General features: G+C 46.9%; 2 protein-coding genes across 3 annotated transcripts; both read right to left on the reverse strand.

Moving 5' to 3' along the window:
- Positions 1-388: 388 nt before the first annotated feature.
- LOC100191327 (uncharacterized) lies at positions 389-1,579 on the reverse strand. Its single transcript, NM_001136761.1, has one exon. It carries the CDS (start codon positions 1,451-1,453, stop codon positions 659-661), a length of 795 nt encoding a protein of 264 aa, NP_001130233.1. The 5' UTR covers positions 1,454-1,579; the 3' UTR covers positions 389-658.
- A 1,697-nt stretch (positions 1,580-3,276) lies between these two features.
- Positions 3,277-15,918, reverse strand: LOC100279239 (uncharacterized). 2 transcript variants are annotated; one of them, NM_001152260.2, is made up of 9 exons: positions 15,656-15,907; positions 14,860-15,589; positions 7,819-7,946; positions 7,648-7,746; positions 7,407-7,565; positions 5,899-5,985; positions 5,684-5,775; positions 5,514-5,588; positions 3,391-3,859 (listed from the first exon to the last, which is right to left on the reverse strand). In NM_001152260.2, the coding sequence occupies exons 2-9, from the start codon at positions 15,564-15,566 to the stop codon at positions 3,689-3,691; spliced, it is 1,518 nt and encodes a 505-aa protein (NP_001145732.2). In that variant the 5' UTR covers positions 15,567-15,589; positions 15,656-15,907; the 3' UTR covers positions 3,391-3,688. The 2 variants fall into 2 exon arrangements, with proteins under 2 accessions (XP_020397644.1, NP_001145732.2); XM_020542055.2 differs by lacking the exon at positions 5,514-5,588 and having other exon boundaries at positions 3,277-3,859; positions 15,656-15,918.
- Positions 15,919-17,509: the final 1,591 nt, after the last annotated feature.

Consider the following 17,509-nt stretch of genomic DNA (forward strand, 5'->3'; position numbering starts at 1 on the left):
TTGGATCGTCGTCTTCGTATAATGTAATTATATAGCTATTTTGTACATAACTCTTATTATATAGTAAAGATGTGACATTCGTTTCTGTATCATGAGTCCATATATGTAAAACTTGATCTTAGCACACATTTGATTCGTGCTCGGGTTTAGCCCAGCACGGGTTTAGCCCTTAAATCAGGATGTGACACTTCTGCTAAGCTATACTGAGAAACCTATACTGAGAAACGACCTCAATCCGACCTACGGATTGAGGGGGCTAGAATCTCTTACTATTTAATTTTAATATTCAATTTTAAATAGTAAGGGATTCTAACCCTAAATTTGTTCAGTTAGAGATAGATTAAGAAAGATTAGGGTAGATTAAACCCATTCTAGTCAAATTTGAATATAAAGAAATTTAATCCTTCCAACCCTCTTCAATCCATCTCTTAATTCTCTCATTCCTTTTCCTTCCAAAGGAGCCGCAAGGGACTCGGACATAGGAAATGGAATGCGATAAGCTCCAGCAGCTAATGGGCCCTACAATCCGGGGCTTCGGGCCTCCATTGAGCCCAAGCAACGGCCCAAAAGGGTGGCGCTGAAACAATTTATTTATCTACCCTTTTCCCCTCATTTTACGGCACGGGAAATGATGGGTGGCGCCTGGCGCGGGCGATGATCACCGGAGCTCGGTGGGCAGCGCCCGTCTCCTGGCGGCCTCCTCCCAGTTGAGCGGCACGCGGCCCTCGCGGTCGCGGCTGAGCCACTCCTGCGCGCCGCCGCGGAGCTTCTCCAGCCGCAGCGCGTCGCTCTGGTGCATGGCGAACACCTTCAGCACGTTGAGCAGCGCTGCCGCCAGCCACAGCACGCTCCCGACCAGGCACAGCCACGCCGGCTCGCCGCCGCTGCGGGGGCGGTTCAGCGCCGCGGCGACCAGGAACAGAAGGCTCCCCAGCAGCTGAGGCACCTGCACGCCCGACTGCAGCAGCTGCGCGCGGCCGTCGGCGCGCTCGTACACCTGGCAGGAGTTGAGCACGGAGCCCAGCACCCACAGCAGCGCCGCGACGAGCAGCATGGTCGCCGCGTGCCGCTGCTGGGACTGGGAGTGGGAGTGGGGGGAGGCCAGCAGCGCCAGGCCGGCGGCGGCGAGCGCGCACCCGGCTGCGTGCACGGCCGGCACGAGGAACTCCACGAGCCCGAGCTGGGCATCGTACCTCGCCAGTCCCACGCGGCAGTCGACGCCAGCCAGGTGCGCGGCGAGGTCGTGTGCGTTGACGGCCGCCACGGCCGCCAGCGCCACGGCGCCTACGGCGAGCCCCAGCCTGGCCGCGGACACGGACATGGACAGCGCCGCCGCCAGGACCAGGAGCAGCGCCGCGAACACGTATGTCCCCGCGTTGATGTACTCCCACCGCCTCGCCGCCAGCGCCGGCCCGTACAGCCGCGCCTCCCTGGCCGTCGCCAGCTTCACCATGGCAGGCCGCCGGACCCCGGATCGATCGATCGCGCGGTGGGCAAAGGCGCTTCTTTTCCCTTTCTTTCTCTCTCTGGCGCTCCGGAACCGGAACGAAGCTAGGAAGCAGTTTCGCGATCGGTGTGTAAGTGTGTTAATGCGGCGCGGCTTGGAGTTGGAGGGAGGCGGCCAGGTGGTGCAGGTGCTCTCGCGTACGTGGCACCGTGCCGTGAGGTCTGCGCCCTGACGACATGCAACAAGCTTGGCACTTTGTGTTGCCAGACGAGCATGTTTGAAGGCACACGCGGACGTGGGCAGTTACATCTGGCAAGCATGCCGTTTGTGCGTCCTTGGCTCGTTGCTAACAAACGGATCAGCATTTGAGGAAGAAAAAAATGGTATCAAGGCCAACAAAAATCATCATTCAAAGCACTACTTATTACTTGCTAAAAAACGTTCTCTATATATTTTCGCTTGAATTAAAGTCAGATGTTCATACTGTTGCAGATATAATCTATAGAGATTTTCTAAATTAATAATTTAGTTAGTTAACATAAAAACTTTTCTCCAGCAGTTCTCTCAATAAATTTTTTAACTTTAACAACTTCTTATCTAAACACATTTACTCTCTACATTTAACAACTTCCTAAACAAAAATGTTGACTGCATTATGTAGGTAATGAAGTTAATTGTTGAAATTTGTGACTTATTCTTTTTTTATTTGGATAGATACAAAACAAAACTACAACATATATTTAAAGAATTATAGAAGAATTCACATTATTTACTCCTAAAGTTATTTAGCAACTTCTTAAATCTATGATTAGAGAGCTAAAATTTACATAACTATTGAACTTGCTAGAAGAGCAACTCTAAGAGCCTCTTTATATTTTTCGTAATCTATATAAATAGACTTTTGTAAAAAAAATACACTCAAACAACTTATCTAAATGGTTATCTATTTCGTGTTTCTCGCTAGCTAAATATAGAAAACGTGAATCTTTCTAAGATATAGAAAGGCTGTTAAAAATTGAAAAGATATAGAAAATGATTTTTATATAAATGACTCTAAATAATAATTTAGAGAGTAAAATTTAAAAAAATAACACACTTGGAGATGCTATCTGTAGTCATCCGCAGACTCTATCTGTAGCTATTGGACGTTTTTTCCCACCCAAGCTTCTATTTCTATCAAACCGTGAAGATATAAAGAGGCTCTAAATTGTTTTAGCTTTTTAATTTACATAGAGTTTATTATGCATCTAGACGTATATTATGTCAAGGTATATAATATTATGTCTAGACGTATACTACCTCGGCTCATAAATACATGACACAATTTATTTATTTTTTTAAACTTTGACTACTCGTATTATTTAAAATACTTATTTAAATATATAAAATATTAAGTCAAACGCAAACTACATGATAAAACATATAATAAATAAATAAATTATAAATTATTATTTTTTAATAAAACTATTGATTAAATTTTTTTTAAAGTCAACAGTGTCATATATTTATGAATGGAGGGGAGTATTTTTCTATTTAGAAACTGCTGACCTGACAAACCGGTGGCAAAGGCGCTCTACAGTTAGCTACTGAGAACGCATAGGTGCACCGTGAACTGATGCCCACGTTCCATTCATGTCTGTGGGTGCCCATCGATCCCTACTCATGAAATCAGTAGGTTAGTGAACCATGTGCCCACTATTACTCCAACGCTGTAGCCTGCAACTCAGCATCCTCTCCAGCTGCAGACCTTGGCCACACTGCAAAGCCCTCTGCCTTGAGAGAGGCTTTTGGGCAGTGAGCACCACCACATTTTCACTGGCCATTCGTCCTTGGCTGACGGCCGTGCAAGGACAATGATCTGTATATAACAGAAACATACAGTGCAGCGGAGGTGTTTGCAAGGAGATCGGTCCGGGAACATCTCAAAGTGCACCCATCCCCCTGCGCCTCACAGAATTAGCTCTCATTGATACAACAGGCAACAGCAACTACAAGTCTACAACAATGCCGTATAGGACGATGAACCCACGATAAACATGCAAATGGGCAAGCACTGCCCGCCGGTAACCCCACTGACCGGAGACCAAAATTAGTGGCATAAATATAGACAAGACAGGCGACGAACATGAACCAGCTCCTTCCTCAAGTACCAGCCGCGGGGGGCACCATGGATGGGGCCAGCAAAATCCGGCCCAGGGTAAAAGGGACACCGGCAAAGCGTATAACCAACAGCAAATGGAATCAACTCTTGTCGCCTGGAGGCGAGTAGCCGCCGCCACCAGGCTTGTCATGCTCGAACTTCACAACGATGCAGGTGATGTTATCGCCGCTCCCACGGGAGAACGCAGTCTCTGTCAGCTTCCGGGCTGCTGCCTCAGGATCCTCCTCCATCTTCACAAGTGAAACAGCGTCCTGTGGGAACAAGTTGAGACAGTCGGTCAACCATCATACCAAAGGATTGAGTGCACCATTAGCAAGAACCCCAATAAGGAAAAGCTCTGTAGATTTTGTTCCCACACCGAGAAACCCAAATTTCATTTACAGCAAGGATCGCCATATCAGTACGTTCAAACAATACTAATGCACACAATACTGACACCTCTGAGCACCAAGGGCTCAGCAGGTGAGGCAACACCGCAAAACCACCAAGAACACGCTGATTAAACCAGCTCAACATGCAACACACTAAGATATCAGCGCCACACAACTGAAAATAAGCTCAAATCCCATTGTTCTAGAAACACGCTAAGACACCAAAAATTTTGTCTCTGCAACGTGCAAACAATTACACAGCCCGGACGAAAGAATTCCACTCAGACAAGAGGGGGCTCATCAGTGAAATGCAATGCGGTTCACAGCCTGTAGAAAATGTCAAAATGGTACAGCAAATTTATGCAACTCGAGCAGAGAATTCATCAGTTAAATACAATAAGTGAAATGAAACTGCCATCTTGTGTGAAGATGAAACCATTTGCCATTTGTCATGAGCATGCAATATGCATCCAAAGAGGCCCAATAAAGATAAATGTAAGAAAAAATATCTCCGCACATGGAAGCCCCCTATGTAACGGGCATCACATATTAACGCAAGCAGTTGAAATAAACCTCAAATACCATTCCAAAAAAATACAGTGACATACAGCGGCAATTGCAATTATAGCAATTTACTAACTACTCCCTCCATTCACTTATGATAGTCCTATTTCACTTTGGCACAATGACCAAGGAGAACTCTTGCTTATCATCTAATTAATTACATCATCAAACACTCCTTTTTTTTGCGGAAACTCCTCATTATTGATGTTTTCATATACATGCAGCAGTCTTTTTTCTAAATGAGTTACTCTGCACAGGTACCTAAACAGTCATTTATATCAGATTTGGGACAACTCAAATAAGACTATCAAAAATGAAAAACTCAATTTTGAAAACAGGACTATCAAAAGTGAATGGAGGGAATACTAGATTAGGAAATACTATGTGACACGCTTAGAAATTTGTTTCAGCAAAATGTTGCTGTCCACTTCCAGCAGTACAATAGGCTTGCAAAAGTAAGGGAAAAGAATGGAGAGCGGATGGTAAAAATTCCGTTCACACACGTACTCCCTTCTTTTCACTATATTTGCCAAACGCATACCTAGACAGCCAATCACACTTGTGTGCTTTTTATACAAGAATAGTTATTCTAGCCAATACAACATAGAATCGCTCTAATTGGCAAGAATTTGCATGGCTTTTGTGCCTCTAGATATTATGCAAAATGAAGGTAGCAGAACATATAAATTATTTTCTGTAAATGCTAAAAATGCAGCCAGGGAAGAGAGGACAGAAAGGAGGGGGGATCTAAGATGTTCATGAAGAGACAATGAAACCCTTGCTTATCAGGACATCACACACAACTACAATAATCTATAATTTTATATTTCAGGCCACAGATCCATCTAAGCTCCAAGGGCCCAACCGAAGTTAGAATTACTCCAGCAGATGTTCATGAAGAAAGCGCAATAAATTGATATCTGCATGATTGCACCTCTAAATAGGTCAAAGATGTATATCACAAACTAACCTCATTCGGAACCACATCCCACAGCCCATCACTAGCTATAATTAGAAACTCCAACTCATCATTTATTTCTTGTTCCTGACCCCAAAAAATGTAAACAGATTAGGCCTACAATGCCACAAATTACATATAAGCCATGAAACATCAGCATTAGAAGGTGTAGATCAAATTACCTGAATCTCAGGGTCTGCAATAACAAATTGTTTTAAGAGACGGTTGCCAAATGCCCGAGACATTGCAAGTACACCACCTACCCTCCAAGTTCCTGTAGAAGTTCATTGGCCACTATGAGCAACAAGCCAACAAGAATACAAGATCATGGCAAGGATCGTTTGGTTGAATCATGGAAACATGTGAGTGTACTTGGTGTGGTTAGTGTAGACCTTACCAGCCCACATAACTATTCCACCAGCACTCTCGATTCGTTTCCTCTCATCACTTCTGTTCGGCTTGTGATCTTCAGAGAGCGCAATAGCTGCAAAAAGGAGGCAACACGATGTTCTACAAACAGTTCAAAAGACAACTACATCTGAATTATAGAAAAGACCTACCACAGCAATACAGATATACTATCCTAAGGATACAGGAAGAGGAATAATGGTGCCTATGATACCATTAATAATTACTCGCACCATTTTGAGTTTATCCGTATATGATGACTTGATACATGTCCAACAAGCGATTCTAAGTCATTTTGAGTTTATCCATATTATGCTGTGTGCAATAACTTGATACATGTCCAACATGCAATTCACTTAGAAACCGAAAGCTGAGAATTTTTCCAGGAAAGAAAGATGGTCAAAGAAAAAATAAGAGAGATCTTAAAGAGTGAAATATCTCCAAGGAATTAACTAAGGATAGGTGCGCTTGGAGACTAGCAATAAACGTGCATGAACCATGATCTTTGTCTCCTTTCTATTTACCCTTAATTCTACCGTTTGTCTTTTACCGTTTCGGTGTTTTTTTCCTGTTTCTTGTGGGTTTCATCTCTAGCCTACCCCAACTTGTTTGGGACAAAACAAAAGGCTACATTGTTGTTGTTGTACAATCTTCTTCACAAAAATCACACTCACAAAACCAAAAGGGAAGACCCAGTATCAGAGGCTCTCACGTGAGGCTTTGTTTGGGTACTCTAGTATTGACCCCAATCAATGTGTGTTGAGGTGGATTGGGGTGTAAATTAGTTGAAGTTACACCCCAACCCACCTCAATACATGTGGATTAAGTTCAATACTAGAGTACCCAAACTAGGCCTGAGCGGAGTCTAGGGAAAGAATAAACCGAGGCAAGTATTCCCCCAAATGCAGAGAGGTGCTTCAAACCTGTGATCTGATGACTCGGTGGGACAGATATCACCACGACAGCAAGTATGTCCTTCACATTCTCACAAAACCAACCTAGTGCCAGAGGCCCGAGTGAGGTCTAGGAAAGGGGTAAACTGAGGCAAGCCTTCTCCCCTCAAATGCGAAGAGGCTGCTTTGAACCCGCGACCTGGTGACTCAACAAGACAGCTCTCACCACTAGGCCAGGCCTGCTCTTCTATTCTCACGAAACTAACTCAAGCAAAAATCCATCCGCCCTAAGGCTAATTTTGATTTAATTTGTAATGATTTGTTGAAGGTGACATACCGAGCAACATGTTCCTCACAAATTTGTCAAGTTTTTTTCACAACAACCTGCTTAGAGAATTTTATAAATCATATGTACTATCATTCAGCATAAACATAGTCCGTAGTCACTAATGGTACTAAATATGCAATGATTGATCTCTTAAATTTCTGATATAGAAGACTCAGTATGCTGACAAACTGGAACTGGAAACAGACAGCAATTACAAATACTCAATGAACCAAATCATTTTCATCTAAGTAGCAGATAATTTCCAAATAGAAGTACCTTTGCCAGCCTTTGATATAACAGCCCTTGAGTCTCCAACATTTGCCACGTAAAGATGGTCACCAACTAGCACTGCTGTTGATGCTGTTGACCCATCATCTCTATGAGAATTCCTTTCAGCATCCAAGAACTCTGAATCGGTCTTCCTATATGTTTCATCTGCAGGTTGCCATTAATCAGGTGATGACTGGGTGACTTGATGGTCGATGGATAACTGGAAATGCTATGTGCAATTTCATACTTATTGCTAATTTTGTGTTTGTCATGAACTCTGGATGTTTCATGAGGTTCTCAAACAAATGCTCCTTCAAATACTCAGCAGCACGTGAACCGCCATGACCTGCGAGAATATAAATGCTTTAGATATATGCACTGAGACACAAAAGGAAGTCTAGAAGAACAAATCTCTAACCATCAAAAATTCCAAAGAGATGTATTTGTTTATCATCAATTTTAGATGATTTTATATCATAGAAATCTTCCATGCTTGCCCTTTTTCCTCTAAAACTTGAATATCCACAATTCAGCGTTCCATCCACACTGCAAATCAATAAAACATGAACAAGACTTATTGTCAAAATATTACTGACAAAAAAATTGCATATCTATCATGAGATCACTTATAGGTTCTGATATATGGGTTAAAAACTAGCCAGTAATTATTGACAGATGGCTACTCCTCGAACAGAAATTGATATTCAAAACAACAATAAGGTCAGGATTTAGACAGAGGCATTTGTCATGATTATTACAGAATCTGAGGATTGTCATTTCTAAACAATAATGACTTACTAAGAACTAGTTTCTAATTTGTATTTTGTTGTCATGCATGTAACTGTTAGAAACTGTATCCTGGCTGTCGCCTGGCAGATATGCCGGCCGCCCTATATGGAAGTATTGTCTGATATAGATAGAGAGGATTAGGGGAGGATCTCAATCACTATGATTGAGGATCTGATTGAGGATCTCAATCACTATGATTGAGGATCTGATTGTACTCTAGATCTTTCCTTAGGTGTAGAAGGCTTCCTTTTACCTCTCACCTTCCTCCCTTATATATACCTGTACATGTGCTGTCTATCTTTATCAATATACAAACACACGCTTCCAACTCTCTCACATGGTATCAGCCGCCTAGGTCCTGATTCCTGCCCTCCACCCCCGCGCGCCTCCTCTACGGCGCTGCTTCTCCCCATGGCCGACCTCCAGCCAACCTCTCCGGCCATCACCGATCCTGACGGCGACGCCTCTGCTGATTCTGAGCGCGCGGCCCTGGCTGCCCGTGAGGCTGCTTTGGCTCGCGCCGCCGCTGCAGAGCAGGACGCCGCCCTCGCCCAGCGCGAGCGCGACGCCGCCGACGCCCGCATCCGTGCGGCCCTCGCCCGTGCAGCTCACGAGCGCGCGGCGGCGGCCCTCTCTCCCCCCATCAACGACCTCACCTCCGACGGCACTGGTGCTGACTCCGTCGCCCCGTTTTCTGCCGCTCTTCTCCAAACGAAGCGGCTGCACTTCTCAATCTGCACGCTCAAGCCGTCGCCGTGCAGAACATCCGGGCCCTCGTTCCACTCCTCCTCGACGTCAACTCCACCTTCTACTCTCGGTGGCGTGAGTCCTTCCTCCTAACCCTCACCAAATTCTCTCTGGATTGCCACGTGCTGTCTGATGCTGTCCACCACTCGCCCGACTGGACTCGCATGAACGCCGTTGTTCTGTCTTGGATCAACGGCTCCATCACCGACAACCTCGCCGATACGATCTCCGAGCGCGGTGCATCTGCTCGCGTCCTGTGGCTCGCCATTGAGTCCCAATTTCTTGGGAACCGCACGACGCGCACTCTATACGCCGACCAAGCTTTCCGCTCCTTCACTCAGGGCGACCTCTCCGCAGCTGATTACTGCCGCCGCTACAAAAAGCTTGCCGAAGATCTTCGCGATCTTGGCGAGCCGGTCTCCGACAGGACCCTTGTCCTCAACATCATTCGCGGCCTCAACGAACGCTTTCAAGCGCTCGGCCTTCACCTCCGTCGCACCCCCCCTCTCCCCACTTTTTTGCAGGTCCGCGATGATCTTACTCTGGAGGAGCTCACCATGACTAATGCTGCTCCTGCAGCAGCTCTCGCTGCTGTTACTACACCACCTGGCGAGAACAGCAGCTCCAAGTCATCTACACCCACCACTCCCGCTGGGCGTTCTTCACATCAGCGCCCGCCCTCCCACCATTCTGGGGGCGGTTCCGGTCATGGCTCCTCCTCCGGACAACGCGGCAAGCGAGGCAAGCGCGGTGGTAGAACCTCCAGCAACAGCAGCAGCGGCATCATTGGCCCTGCACCCTCCTCCAACTACAACTACTACAACCCTTGGACGGGGGCCATCTACATGTGGCCTGGCCAACGTCCACCTTCGACTCCTCGTCCGCCTGCTGCCTCGCCCCCACCACCACATGCCTTCGTCGCCGGCACTCCTGGTCAGTGGGTTGTCCCTGCTGCAGCATATGGGCCGCCCCCTGCCTACGCCGATCCTTCTACGCCTGCACCCGTCTGGGATCAACACACCCTCGCTGCCAACTTCCAAACTGTCACTCTTCAGCAGCCACCCCAACAAGAGTGGCACTTTGACACTGGTGCCTCCAGTCACATGACATCTGACGCTGGTATAATATCTCATCCCCCCTCTTCCCAGCATCTTCCTACTCATATTGTCGTTGGCAACGGCCAGCTTATCCCTGTTACCTCCACTGGCACCACTCGTCTTCCCTATAACCTTTCTCTTCATAATGTTCTAGTTTCCCCCTCGCTCATTAAGGATCTGATTTCTGTCCGTCAATTTACCACTGATAATAATTGCTCTGTTGAATTTGATCCTTTTGGCTGCTCTGTGAAGGATCTTCCCACTCGGCGCGAGATCTTCAGATGTAACAGCTCTGGTCCACTATACCCCCTGCGGTTCCCGGCCTCTGCTCTTCTTGCATCTACCCTATGGCACCAACGACTTGGACATCCCGGTCCCGCCGTCTTATCACATTTAGCGCAGTCATCCGCAATTTCCTGTAATAAAAACACTAGTACTCATCCTTGTCATGCTTGTCAACTCGGACGACATGTCCGTCTACCATTTCCTATTTCTTCCTCCCGCGCCACCTGTAATTTTCAGTTAATTCACTGTGACCTCTGGACATCACCCATCACCAGTGTGTCTGGCCACAAATATTATCTTGTTATTTTGGATGACTGCTCTCACTATTTATGGACATTTCCCTTACGTCTCAAATCTGACACCCTTTCCACCTTAACCAATTTCTTTGCCTACGTTCGTACGCAGTTTAGTGTCCCTATCCAGAGCATCCAGTGCGACAATGGTCGCGAATTTGACAACCTTCAAGCCCGCAATTTTTTCTCCTCCCATGGAGTCCATCTGCGCATGTCTTGCCCCTACACTTCAGCTCAAAATGGTAAGGCTGAACGTGTCATCCGTTCCATCAACAATATCATCCGCACCCTCCTCGTTCAATCCAGTGTTCCCCCCAATTCTTGGGTTGCGGCTCTTGGGACTGCAACATACCTCCTCAACATCCTACCCACAAAAACACTCGCACTCTCTACACCGCATTTTGCTCTCTTCGGTCACAACCCATCCTATGACCACCTTCGCGTTTTTGGCTGCAAATGCTACCCCAACCTTTCTGCCACCACTCCACATAAATTATCCCCTCGCTCAACCCTTTGTGTCTTCCTTGGCTATTCCCCCCACCACAAAGGCTACCTATGCTTTGATCGCCACTCCAATCGCACCATTATCTCCCGTCATGTGGTTTTTGATGAAACCTCGTTTCCCTTTTCTGAGGCTTCCCATCCACCCCCACCAGCGGCCTTCGATTTCCTTGACAATTACACTAACCCGGTTGCAGCTCCTTTTGGACTGTCGCCCGTGTCTTCTTTTTCAGGTACTCGTATGCCACCACCACCCCCACCGGTGGCCCCTTCGCCGGCTGTGCCCCTCGTCTCCTCAGAGGTGGCATTTCAGCCACCTGCCGCGCCAGCTGGGCCTGCCCCAATGTCCCAGTCTCCTGCCCGGATGGCTGGTCTCCCAGGCGCATCGGCACCAACAATACTGCCGCCTGGGTCTACTACCGTGCCCGACGTCCATAGAACGTCAGCTCCTGCTGATCGTTTCTGCGGACGGGTCTACTCTCGACGCCCGCCCACCGCTACTGCTCCAGCACCTTCTCCGACGACCGCCACTGCACCACCTATTCCTGCTGGTGCAGTCCCTGTCGATCCAGTGGTCAACCACCACAGGATGACAACCCGCGGCAAGAGTGGTCTTCGGTTTCCTGCTCTTTTTGAAGCCGCCGCACTGTCCCCCATTCCGAGGACATATCGCGCAGCCCTTACTGATTCAAATTGGCGCTCCGCTATGGAACAGGAATATTCTGCTCTTATTGGTAATCACACTTGGGATCTTCTGCCTCGACCGCCGAATTGCAATGTTGTGACTGGCAAGTGGGTTTTCAAACACAAGTTCAAAGCTGATGGTTCTCTTGAGCGCTACAAGGCAAGATGGGTTCTTCGGGGTTTCACTCAACGCCCTGGTATTGATTTTTCAGAAACTTTCAGTCCAGTGGTCAAGCCAGCTACAGTCCGGACCGTTCTTTCCCTGGCTCTCTCACACAGATGGCCGATTCACTTGCTTGATGTCAACAATGCTTTTCTTCAGGGGACCCTGTCAGAAACTGTTTACTGTGTTCAGCCCACCGGTTTTGAAGATTCCACTCATCCTGATTATGTGTGCCGTCTCAATCGGTCACTTTATGGCCTCAAACAGGCCCCTCGTGCCTGGTACAGTAGATTTGCTTCTCACTTGATTCAAATTGGATTCGTTGAGGCCAAGTCTGACACTTCATTATTCGTCTACCACAAGGGCACAGATATGATTTACCTTCTTCTTTACGTGGATGATATTGTGCTAACTGCTTCGTCCATGAATCTTCTCCGGCAGACTATTACTGCTCTCCAACAGGAATTTTCACTGAAGGATCTTGGTCCCCTTCATCACTTCCTGGGCATGCATGTTCAACAATCTGCTTCTGGCATCACTCTTTCTCAGCGCCAGTATATGATTGAGATACTTGAGCGAGCTGGTATGAGTAACTGCAAACCCTGTACAACTCCTGTTGATATCAACCCCAAACTTTCAGCCGACGGTGACCCTGTCTCCGATCCCACAGAATTCCGCAGTCTTGCCGGCGCACTACAGTACCTCACCTTCACCCGTCCGGATATTGCATATGCTGTTCAGCAAGTCTGTCTCCACATGCACGATCCTCGGGAACCTCATTTGGCTGCTCTCAAGCGTATCCTGCGCTATATCCGAGGCACTCTTCAGATGGGCCTTCACCTCAGTTCCTCTCCGCAAATGGAACTTGTGGTTTACTCTGATGCTGATTGGGCTGGCTGTCCAGACACTAGGAGATCTACTTCCGGTTATGCTGTTTTCCTCGGTGCTAACCTCGTCTCATGGTCTTCAAAGCGCCAGAACACGGTCTCCCGCTCCAGTGCCGAAGCCGAGTACCGCGCTGTTGCCAATGCAGTCGCTGAAGTATCCTGGTTACGACAGTTGTTGACAGAACTGCATGTTCCTCTCCCCAAGTCCTCATTGGTCTACTGTGACAACATCAGTGCTGTTTATATGTCCTCCAATCCTGTTCAGCATCAGCGCACCAAGCATGTGGAAATTGATCTTCACTTCGTCCGTGACAAGGTCGCCCTCGGTGTTGTTCGCGTGCTACATGTCCCGACGACTTCCCAGTACGCCGACATCTTCACCAAAGGCTTACCATCAGCAGTCTTCACTGAATTTCGGACCAGTCTTACCGTTCGCTCCACGGACGCTAACACTGCGGGGGGGTGTTAGAAACTGTATCCTGGCTGTCGCCTGGCAGATATGCCGGCCGCCCTATATGGAAGTATTGTCTGATATAGATAGAGAGGATTAGGGGAGGATCTCAATCACTATGATTGAGGATCTGATTGAGGATCTCAATCACTATGATTGAGGATCTGATTGTACTCTAGATCTTTCCTTAGGTGTAGAAGGCTTCCTTTTACCTCTCACCTTCCTCCCCTATATATACCTGTACATGTGCTGTCTATCTTTATCAATATACAAACACACGCTTCCAACTCTCTCACAGTAACTTAAGATGTTCACCCGCATGATGTTTTAACTAATTTTCGTTTGTTAAGTCAAAACCTCTTGAGCATGTTGTACTATGTCAAAATCTCATAGAATGATAAAATGAGTTCAATGAAACACATGGATGGTGCACCAGCATCTCGGGATACAATATAAACAAGATCTTGTATTAGCACCACGTCTATTATACTTCCATATATGAAAAGAGTGGTCAATCTAGAATTTTAGATCAATCTGTGGTTTGACCTATGAAGAAAAAAGTGGCATATCAAATTCATGATGTGGTAACCGATGAGCATAAATTTAGTATATGATATACAGCAGTTACCCTTACCTAATTAGGTGGTGTTTGAATGCACTAGAGCTAATAGTTAGTTGCTAAAATTAGTTGAAGACATCCAAACACTCTAGCTAATAGCTCAGCTATTAGCTACTTTTAGCAAATTAGCTAATAGTTAGCTAGCTAATTTTACTAGCAATGTTTTAGCCAACTAACTATTATCTATATTTCTTTAGTGAATTCAAACACCCCCTGACCCCCTTAATTGTTCCTGATGCCATAATGTGCTATGAACCAGATAGCAGTCAGCGGAACTTTAATAAATTGTGCTTGTCAAGAATTTTTTGGGTGCCACTTTCTAATAGTGGCATGTGTCTACCCCACACGATCAAGATTACAAATTGGGAGCTCTCAAAATCTTCTGTAACCTTATGGCCATGTTCAACTGGAACGATGTGCAACTGTAAATAGGGAAACTGATGTGATGTTTGTGATGTTTATGCTTTTATGGACCCACAAACCACATTGGGTGGATTTTTAGTGACCGTTGCTGCCTTTTCATATAAGGACTTAAAACAAGAAGCTACGGGTTATTAATTTAGAATTGGTGTACACTACAGTTAAAGCAATTTTCTTATTTGCATGAGACCATATTAAAATTTGATTCTGTTACGGTGGAATTTGTTAGCACAACACCTCATAAAAGCTAAATTCAGCAAGGATAACCACAAGCTAACATGCTAAATACAATTCCGGATAAGATGGTTCACAGGAAGCTATGTGGAGAATGTGCATTCGATACTACTACCTGAAACGATAAAAGCGCAAACATCTATTTCATTCAGTGTATTATAGACTATTCGATCTTGTCCGCGTGCGAGCTACATGAAGGGTCTAAATTAAATGGACCAAAGAGACCGCCAATAGAACCGACCGTTCAGGATATAAGCTGCAAATAAGGGCATTGGTCAGCAAGCATTACCTCTTCCATCCTCCGCTCATGTAGCCGACCTCATCCACCCTCTCCCGCTCCTTCTGCATTTCCCTCTCCTTGTCCCTCTTCTCCTTCTCCACCCTCTCCCCATCCTGATCCTTCTCCCTGGGCGCCTCCACAGCTAGCACGGCAGAGGAAGCAGGAGCAGGAGCGGCCTCCTGCTTCCTCTCCCCTCGCGCCAAGGTGACGGATGAGACCTCGTCCTCGTCGTCCGGCTGGGGCTCCAGCTCGGTGCCCCCCACAGCGACCGCGGGCTCAGGCGACACCTCCATTTCACCGACCTCCACGTCCATCTCCTGCACCCCTGTTGCTGGCGCGGATAACACCTCCACTTCAACGCCCCGCATTCCCGTCCCCGCTGACGAGGCTTGCTCCACCTCTACCTCCACTAACTCCTCTTCCACCTCGCTCTCGCTGACTCCCTCCTCCTCCTCTTCCTCCTCCTCGCCTTCCGGCACGGCGTGAGCGGGCGGCACCCCTCCGAGCTCCACCATCACCTTACCCCGGGCACGGAACCAGCGGTGCTTCAAGGGGTGGCGCACGCCGAGGCGCTTGTCTTGCGGCGGCCTCGCCGAGACCCTCGTGCTCCCCACCACCACCTGCTCGGGAGACGCCGCCACCACCGATGCCGCCAACGCAGTGCTCGCCGCTGCGCTCTCCTGGTCCTGGTCCTTCACGGCACCATCGTAAACCATCTAACTCACGGCGGGCACAAACCCTAGCAGCAGCAGCACCATCAGATGCGAGCACGGCGCGCCGGGGCCAATGTGGGGAGGGGGCTCACCTGCAGGATCCGATCGGGCGGCTGGGTAGGCGACCGGATCGGGGAGGCGGTGGATCTGCGATGGCCCTGGATTTGAGTGGGAGAGGTGGGGCGGTGGGTGTGAACTGGAGAGGGAGAGTAGTGATCGGGGAGGGAAGGAGGGAGTGTGCGTGGCTGAAGACTGAAGTGAGGTGAGAGATCGGACGAAGCCGCTGGCGCTCCTACCCACGCGAGGGTGAAGAGAGACGAGGAGAAAGAAGAACCGCCCACAACTCCCCCACCCTTCTCATATTTTCTTTTCTTACCTACTCTTAAAAAACTAAGATATGCGAGCATCTCCAATAAACTTTTTATTTTTTCTCTCTATTTAACTGTATATTTATTTTTTCAATAAAGATTACACTCTATATGTAGCATCTCATTTCAACAAACAATCTATCTAGTTTTGCTAGACAGGTGGCTAGCCAAATTTAGCTAATGAGAGAGTCCAATTAGAGAGTCAGATAGATTAGCGAGTCAGATAGCTAGTATGTTGAAAAGTTATTTTGTTGTTGAGTAGCCAAAATTTGGCTTGACGAGCCATTTAACCGTGCAAAAAATACTATATTTTGCCAAGAATTTGATAATCACCTCATATGAAGTATAACCTTGTTGTGATTTTCTAGTAACATAAAGAATCCCTATGGAGATAACCTATGCTAGAATTTATACAACGCTCAACATTAAAAGATTGTAATACATCGGTTTTAGCAAAGCATAACAGGCATTGAACATGATCATATCAGTAGAGAGAATTCTAGAATATATATAAGCATTTCTATAGACCCACCCTCTTTCCATGGCGGAAGATAAGTTGGATCTAACTCAAAACTGGCTATCCGAATGAGAGATTCCGCTCCTTGACCTCAATGTAAATCCTCTTTCTCTACATTACAGTGCTATTCTGAAGAAGTTGTGCGGTTCTTCATTGTTACTGAACTGACACAAATCAAGCCGAGCAAAAATGCAGCGAAAGAACTATGATTCAAAGTATATGAAAGCTAGAGCCGCACTTGCATCTTTATTTGTGGTTCATCATTACCAGCTGAATCTTCTTCAGATGACCTATGATTCATCACGGTGCAAAAAATTAGTATGGTTGGAACATAATCTGCAAGCACAAGACGGAGGCATCAGGCATGTCCATGCAGTGCAGCAAAATGGAGAGAGTTTCCACTATTGAGATAATTTGTCTTGTTAACATGTACACCATTTTGCCACATTAAACCAAGATATCCAACAAACAATAAGAAATGTTGTTGTTGAACGAAGAGGAAAAAACTCGCATTTGCATTGAAGAGTGTCAATGTTTGAACAACCTCCTAGTGACCATATTGGCATGCTTGCATCAAAGCATTCTACATAGAATTAGCAAAGCACACTCTAAGATATTTGGTGTAGCAACAATGTACATGCTTCTGTTTGAAGATGCATGTTTGAAGATGGTGTCGGTGTTTGGACTCGTGGTCCTAACCAATTAGTGAAGTGGTGCCACGTGCCCCGGGTCCAGATGGTGGTGTGAGTTGACACAAGCGATTAATCCTGGTTCGGCAATGCAAGGCACTACTTCCAGCAGAGGGGGATGAAGCTTATATTACTTGCACCGAAGTGCCTATAGTAGGGGTTACAAGCTATGCGGGGGAGAGGAAGGCCCCAAGTCCCAGAATGTGATTGAGGCAAGTGCCAATATCGAAATGTAGGAGAAAACTACCAAGTGTCCGCCTGCCCCTAGAGGGGCCGTGGACTACCCTATTTATACGCCTAAGGGACCGTGGCCTTGTAGACGGGGGTTGCTTCCTTGCTGTGGAGGGTGTCTTTGCGTCCTGATGACAACAT

Source organism: Zea mays, chromosome 8 (genome assembly GCF_902167145.1).
Source record: "Zea mays cultivar B73 chromosome 8, Zm-B73-REFERENCE-NAM-5.0, whole genome shotgun sequence".
NCBI lineage: Eukaryota > Viridiplantae > Streptophyta > Magnoliopsida > Poales > Poaceae > Zea > Zea mays.

Bases quoted from the DNA above. Each gene is read 5' to 3' on its own strand.
- LOC100279239 (NM_001152260.2), bottom strand. From the start codon at position 15,566: ATGGTTTACGATGGTGCCGTGAAGGACCAGGACCAGGAGAGCGCAGCG. The intron at 7,747-7,818 runs GTTAGAGATTTG...ATATTCTCGCAG, and splicing joins TCTCTTTGGAATTTTTGATG to GTCATGGCGGTTCACGTGCT. The intron at 5,986-7,406 runs GTACTTCTATTT...TCCTTTTTGCAG, and splicing joins TATATCAAAGGCTGGCAAAG to CTATTGCGCTCTCTGAAGAT.
- LOC100191327 (NM_001136761.1), bottom strand. From the start codon at position 1,453: ATGGTGAAGCTGGCGACGGCCAGGGAGGCGCGGCTGTACGGGCCGGCG.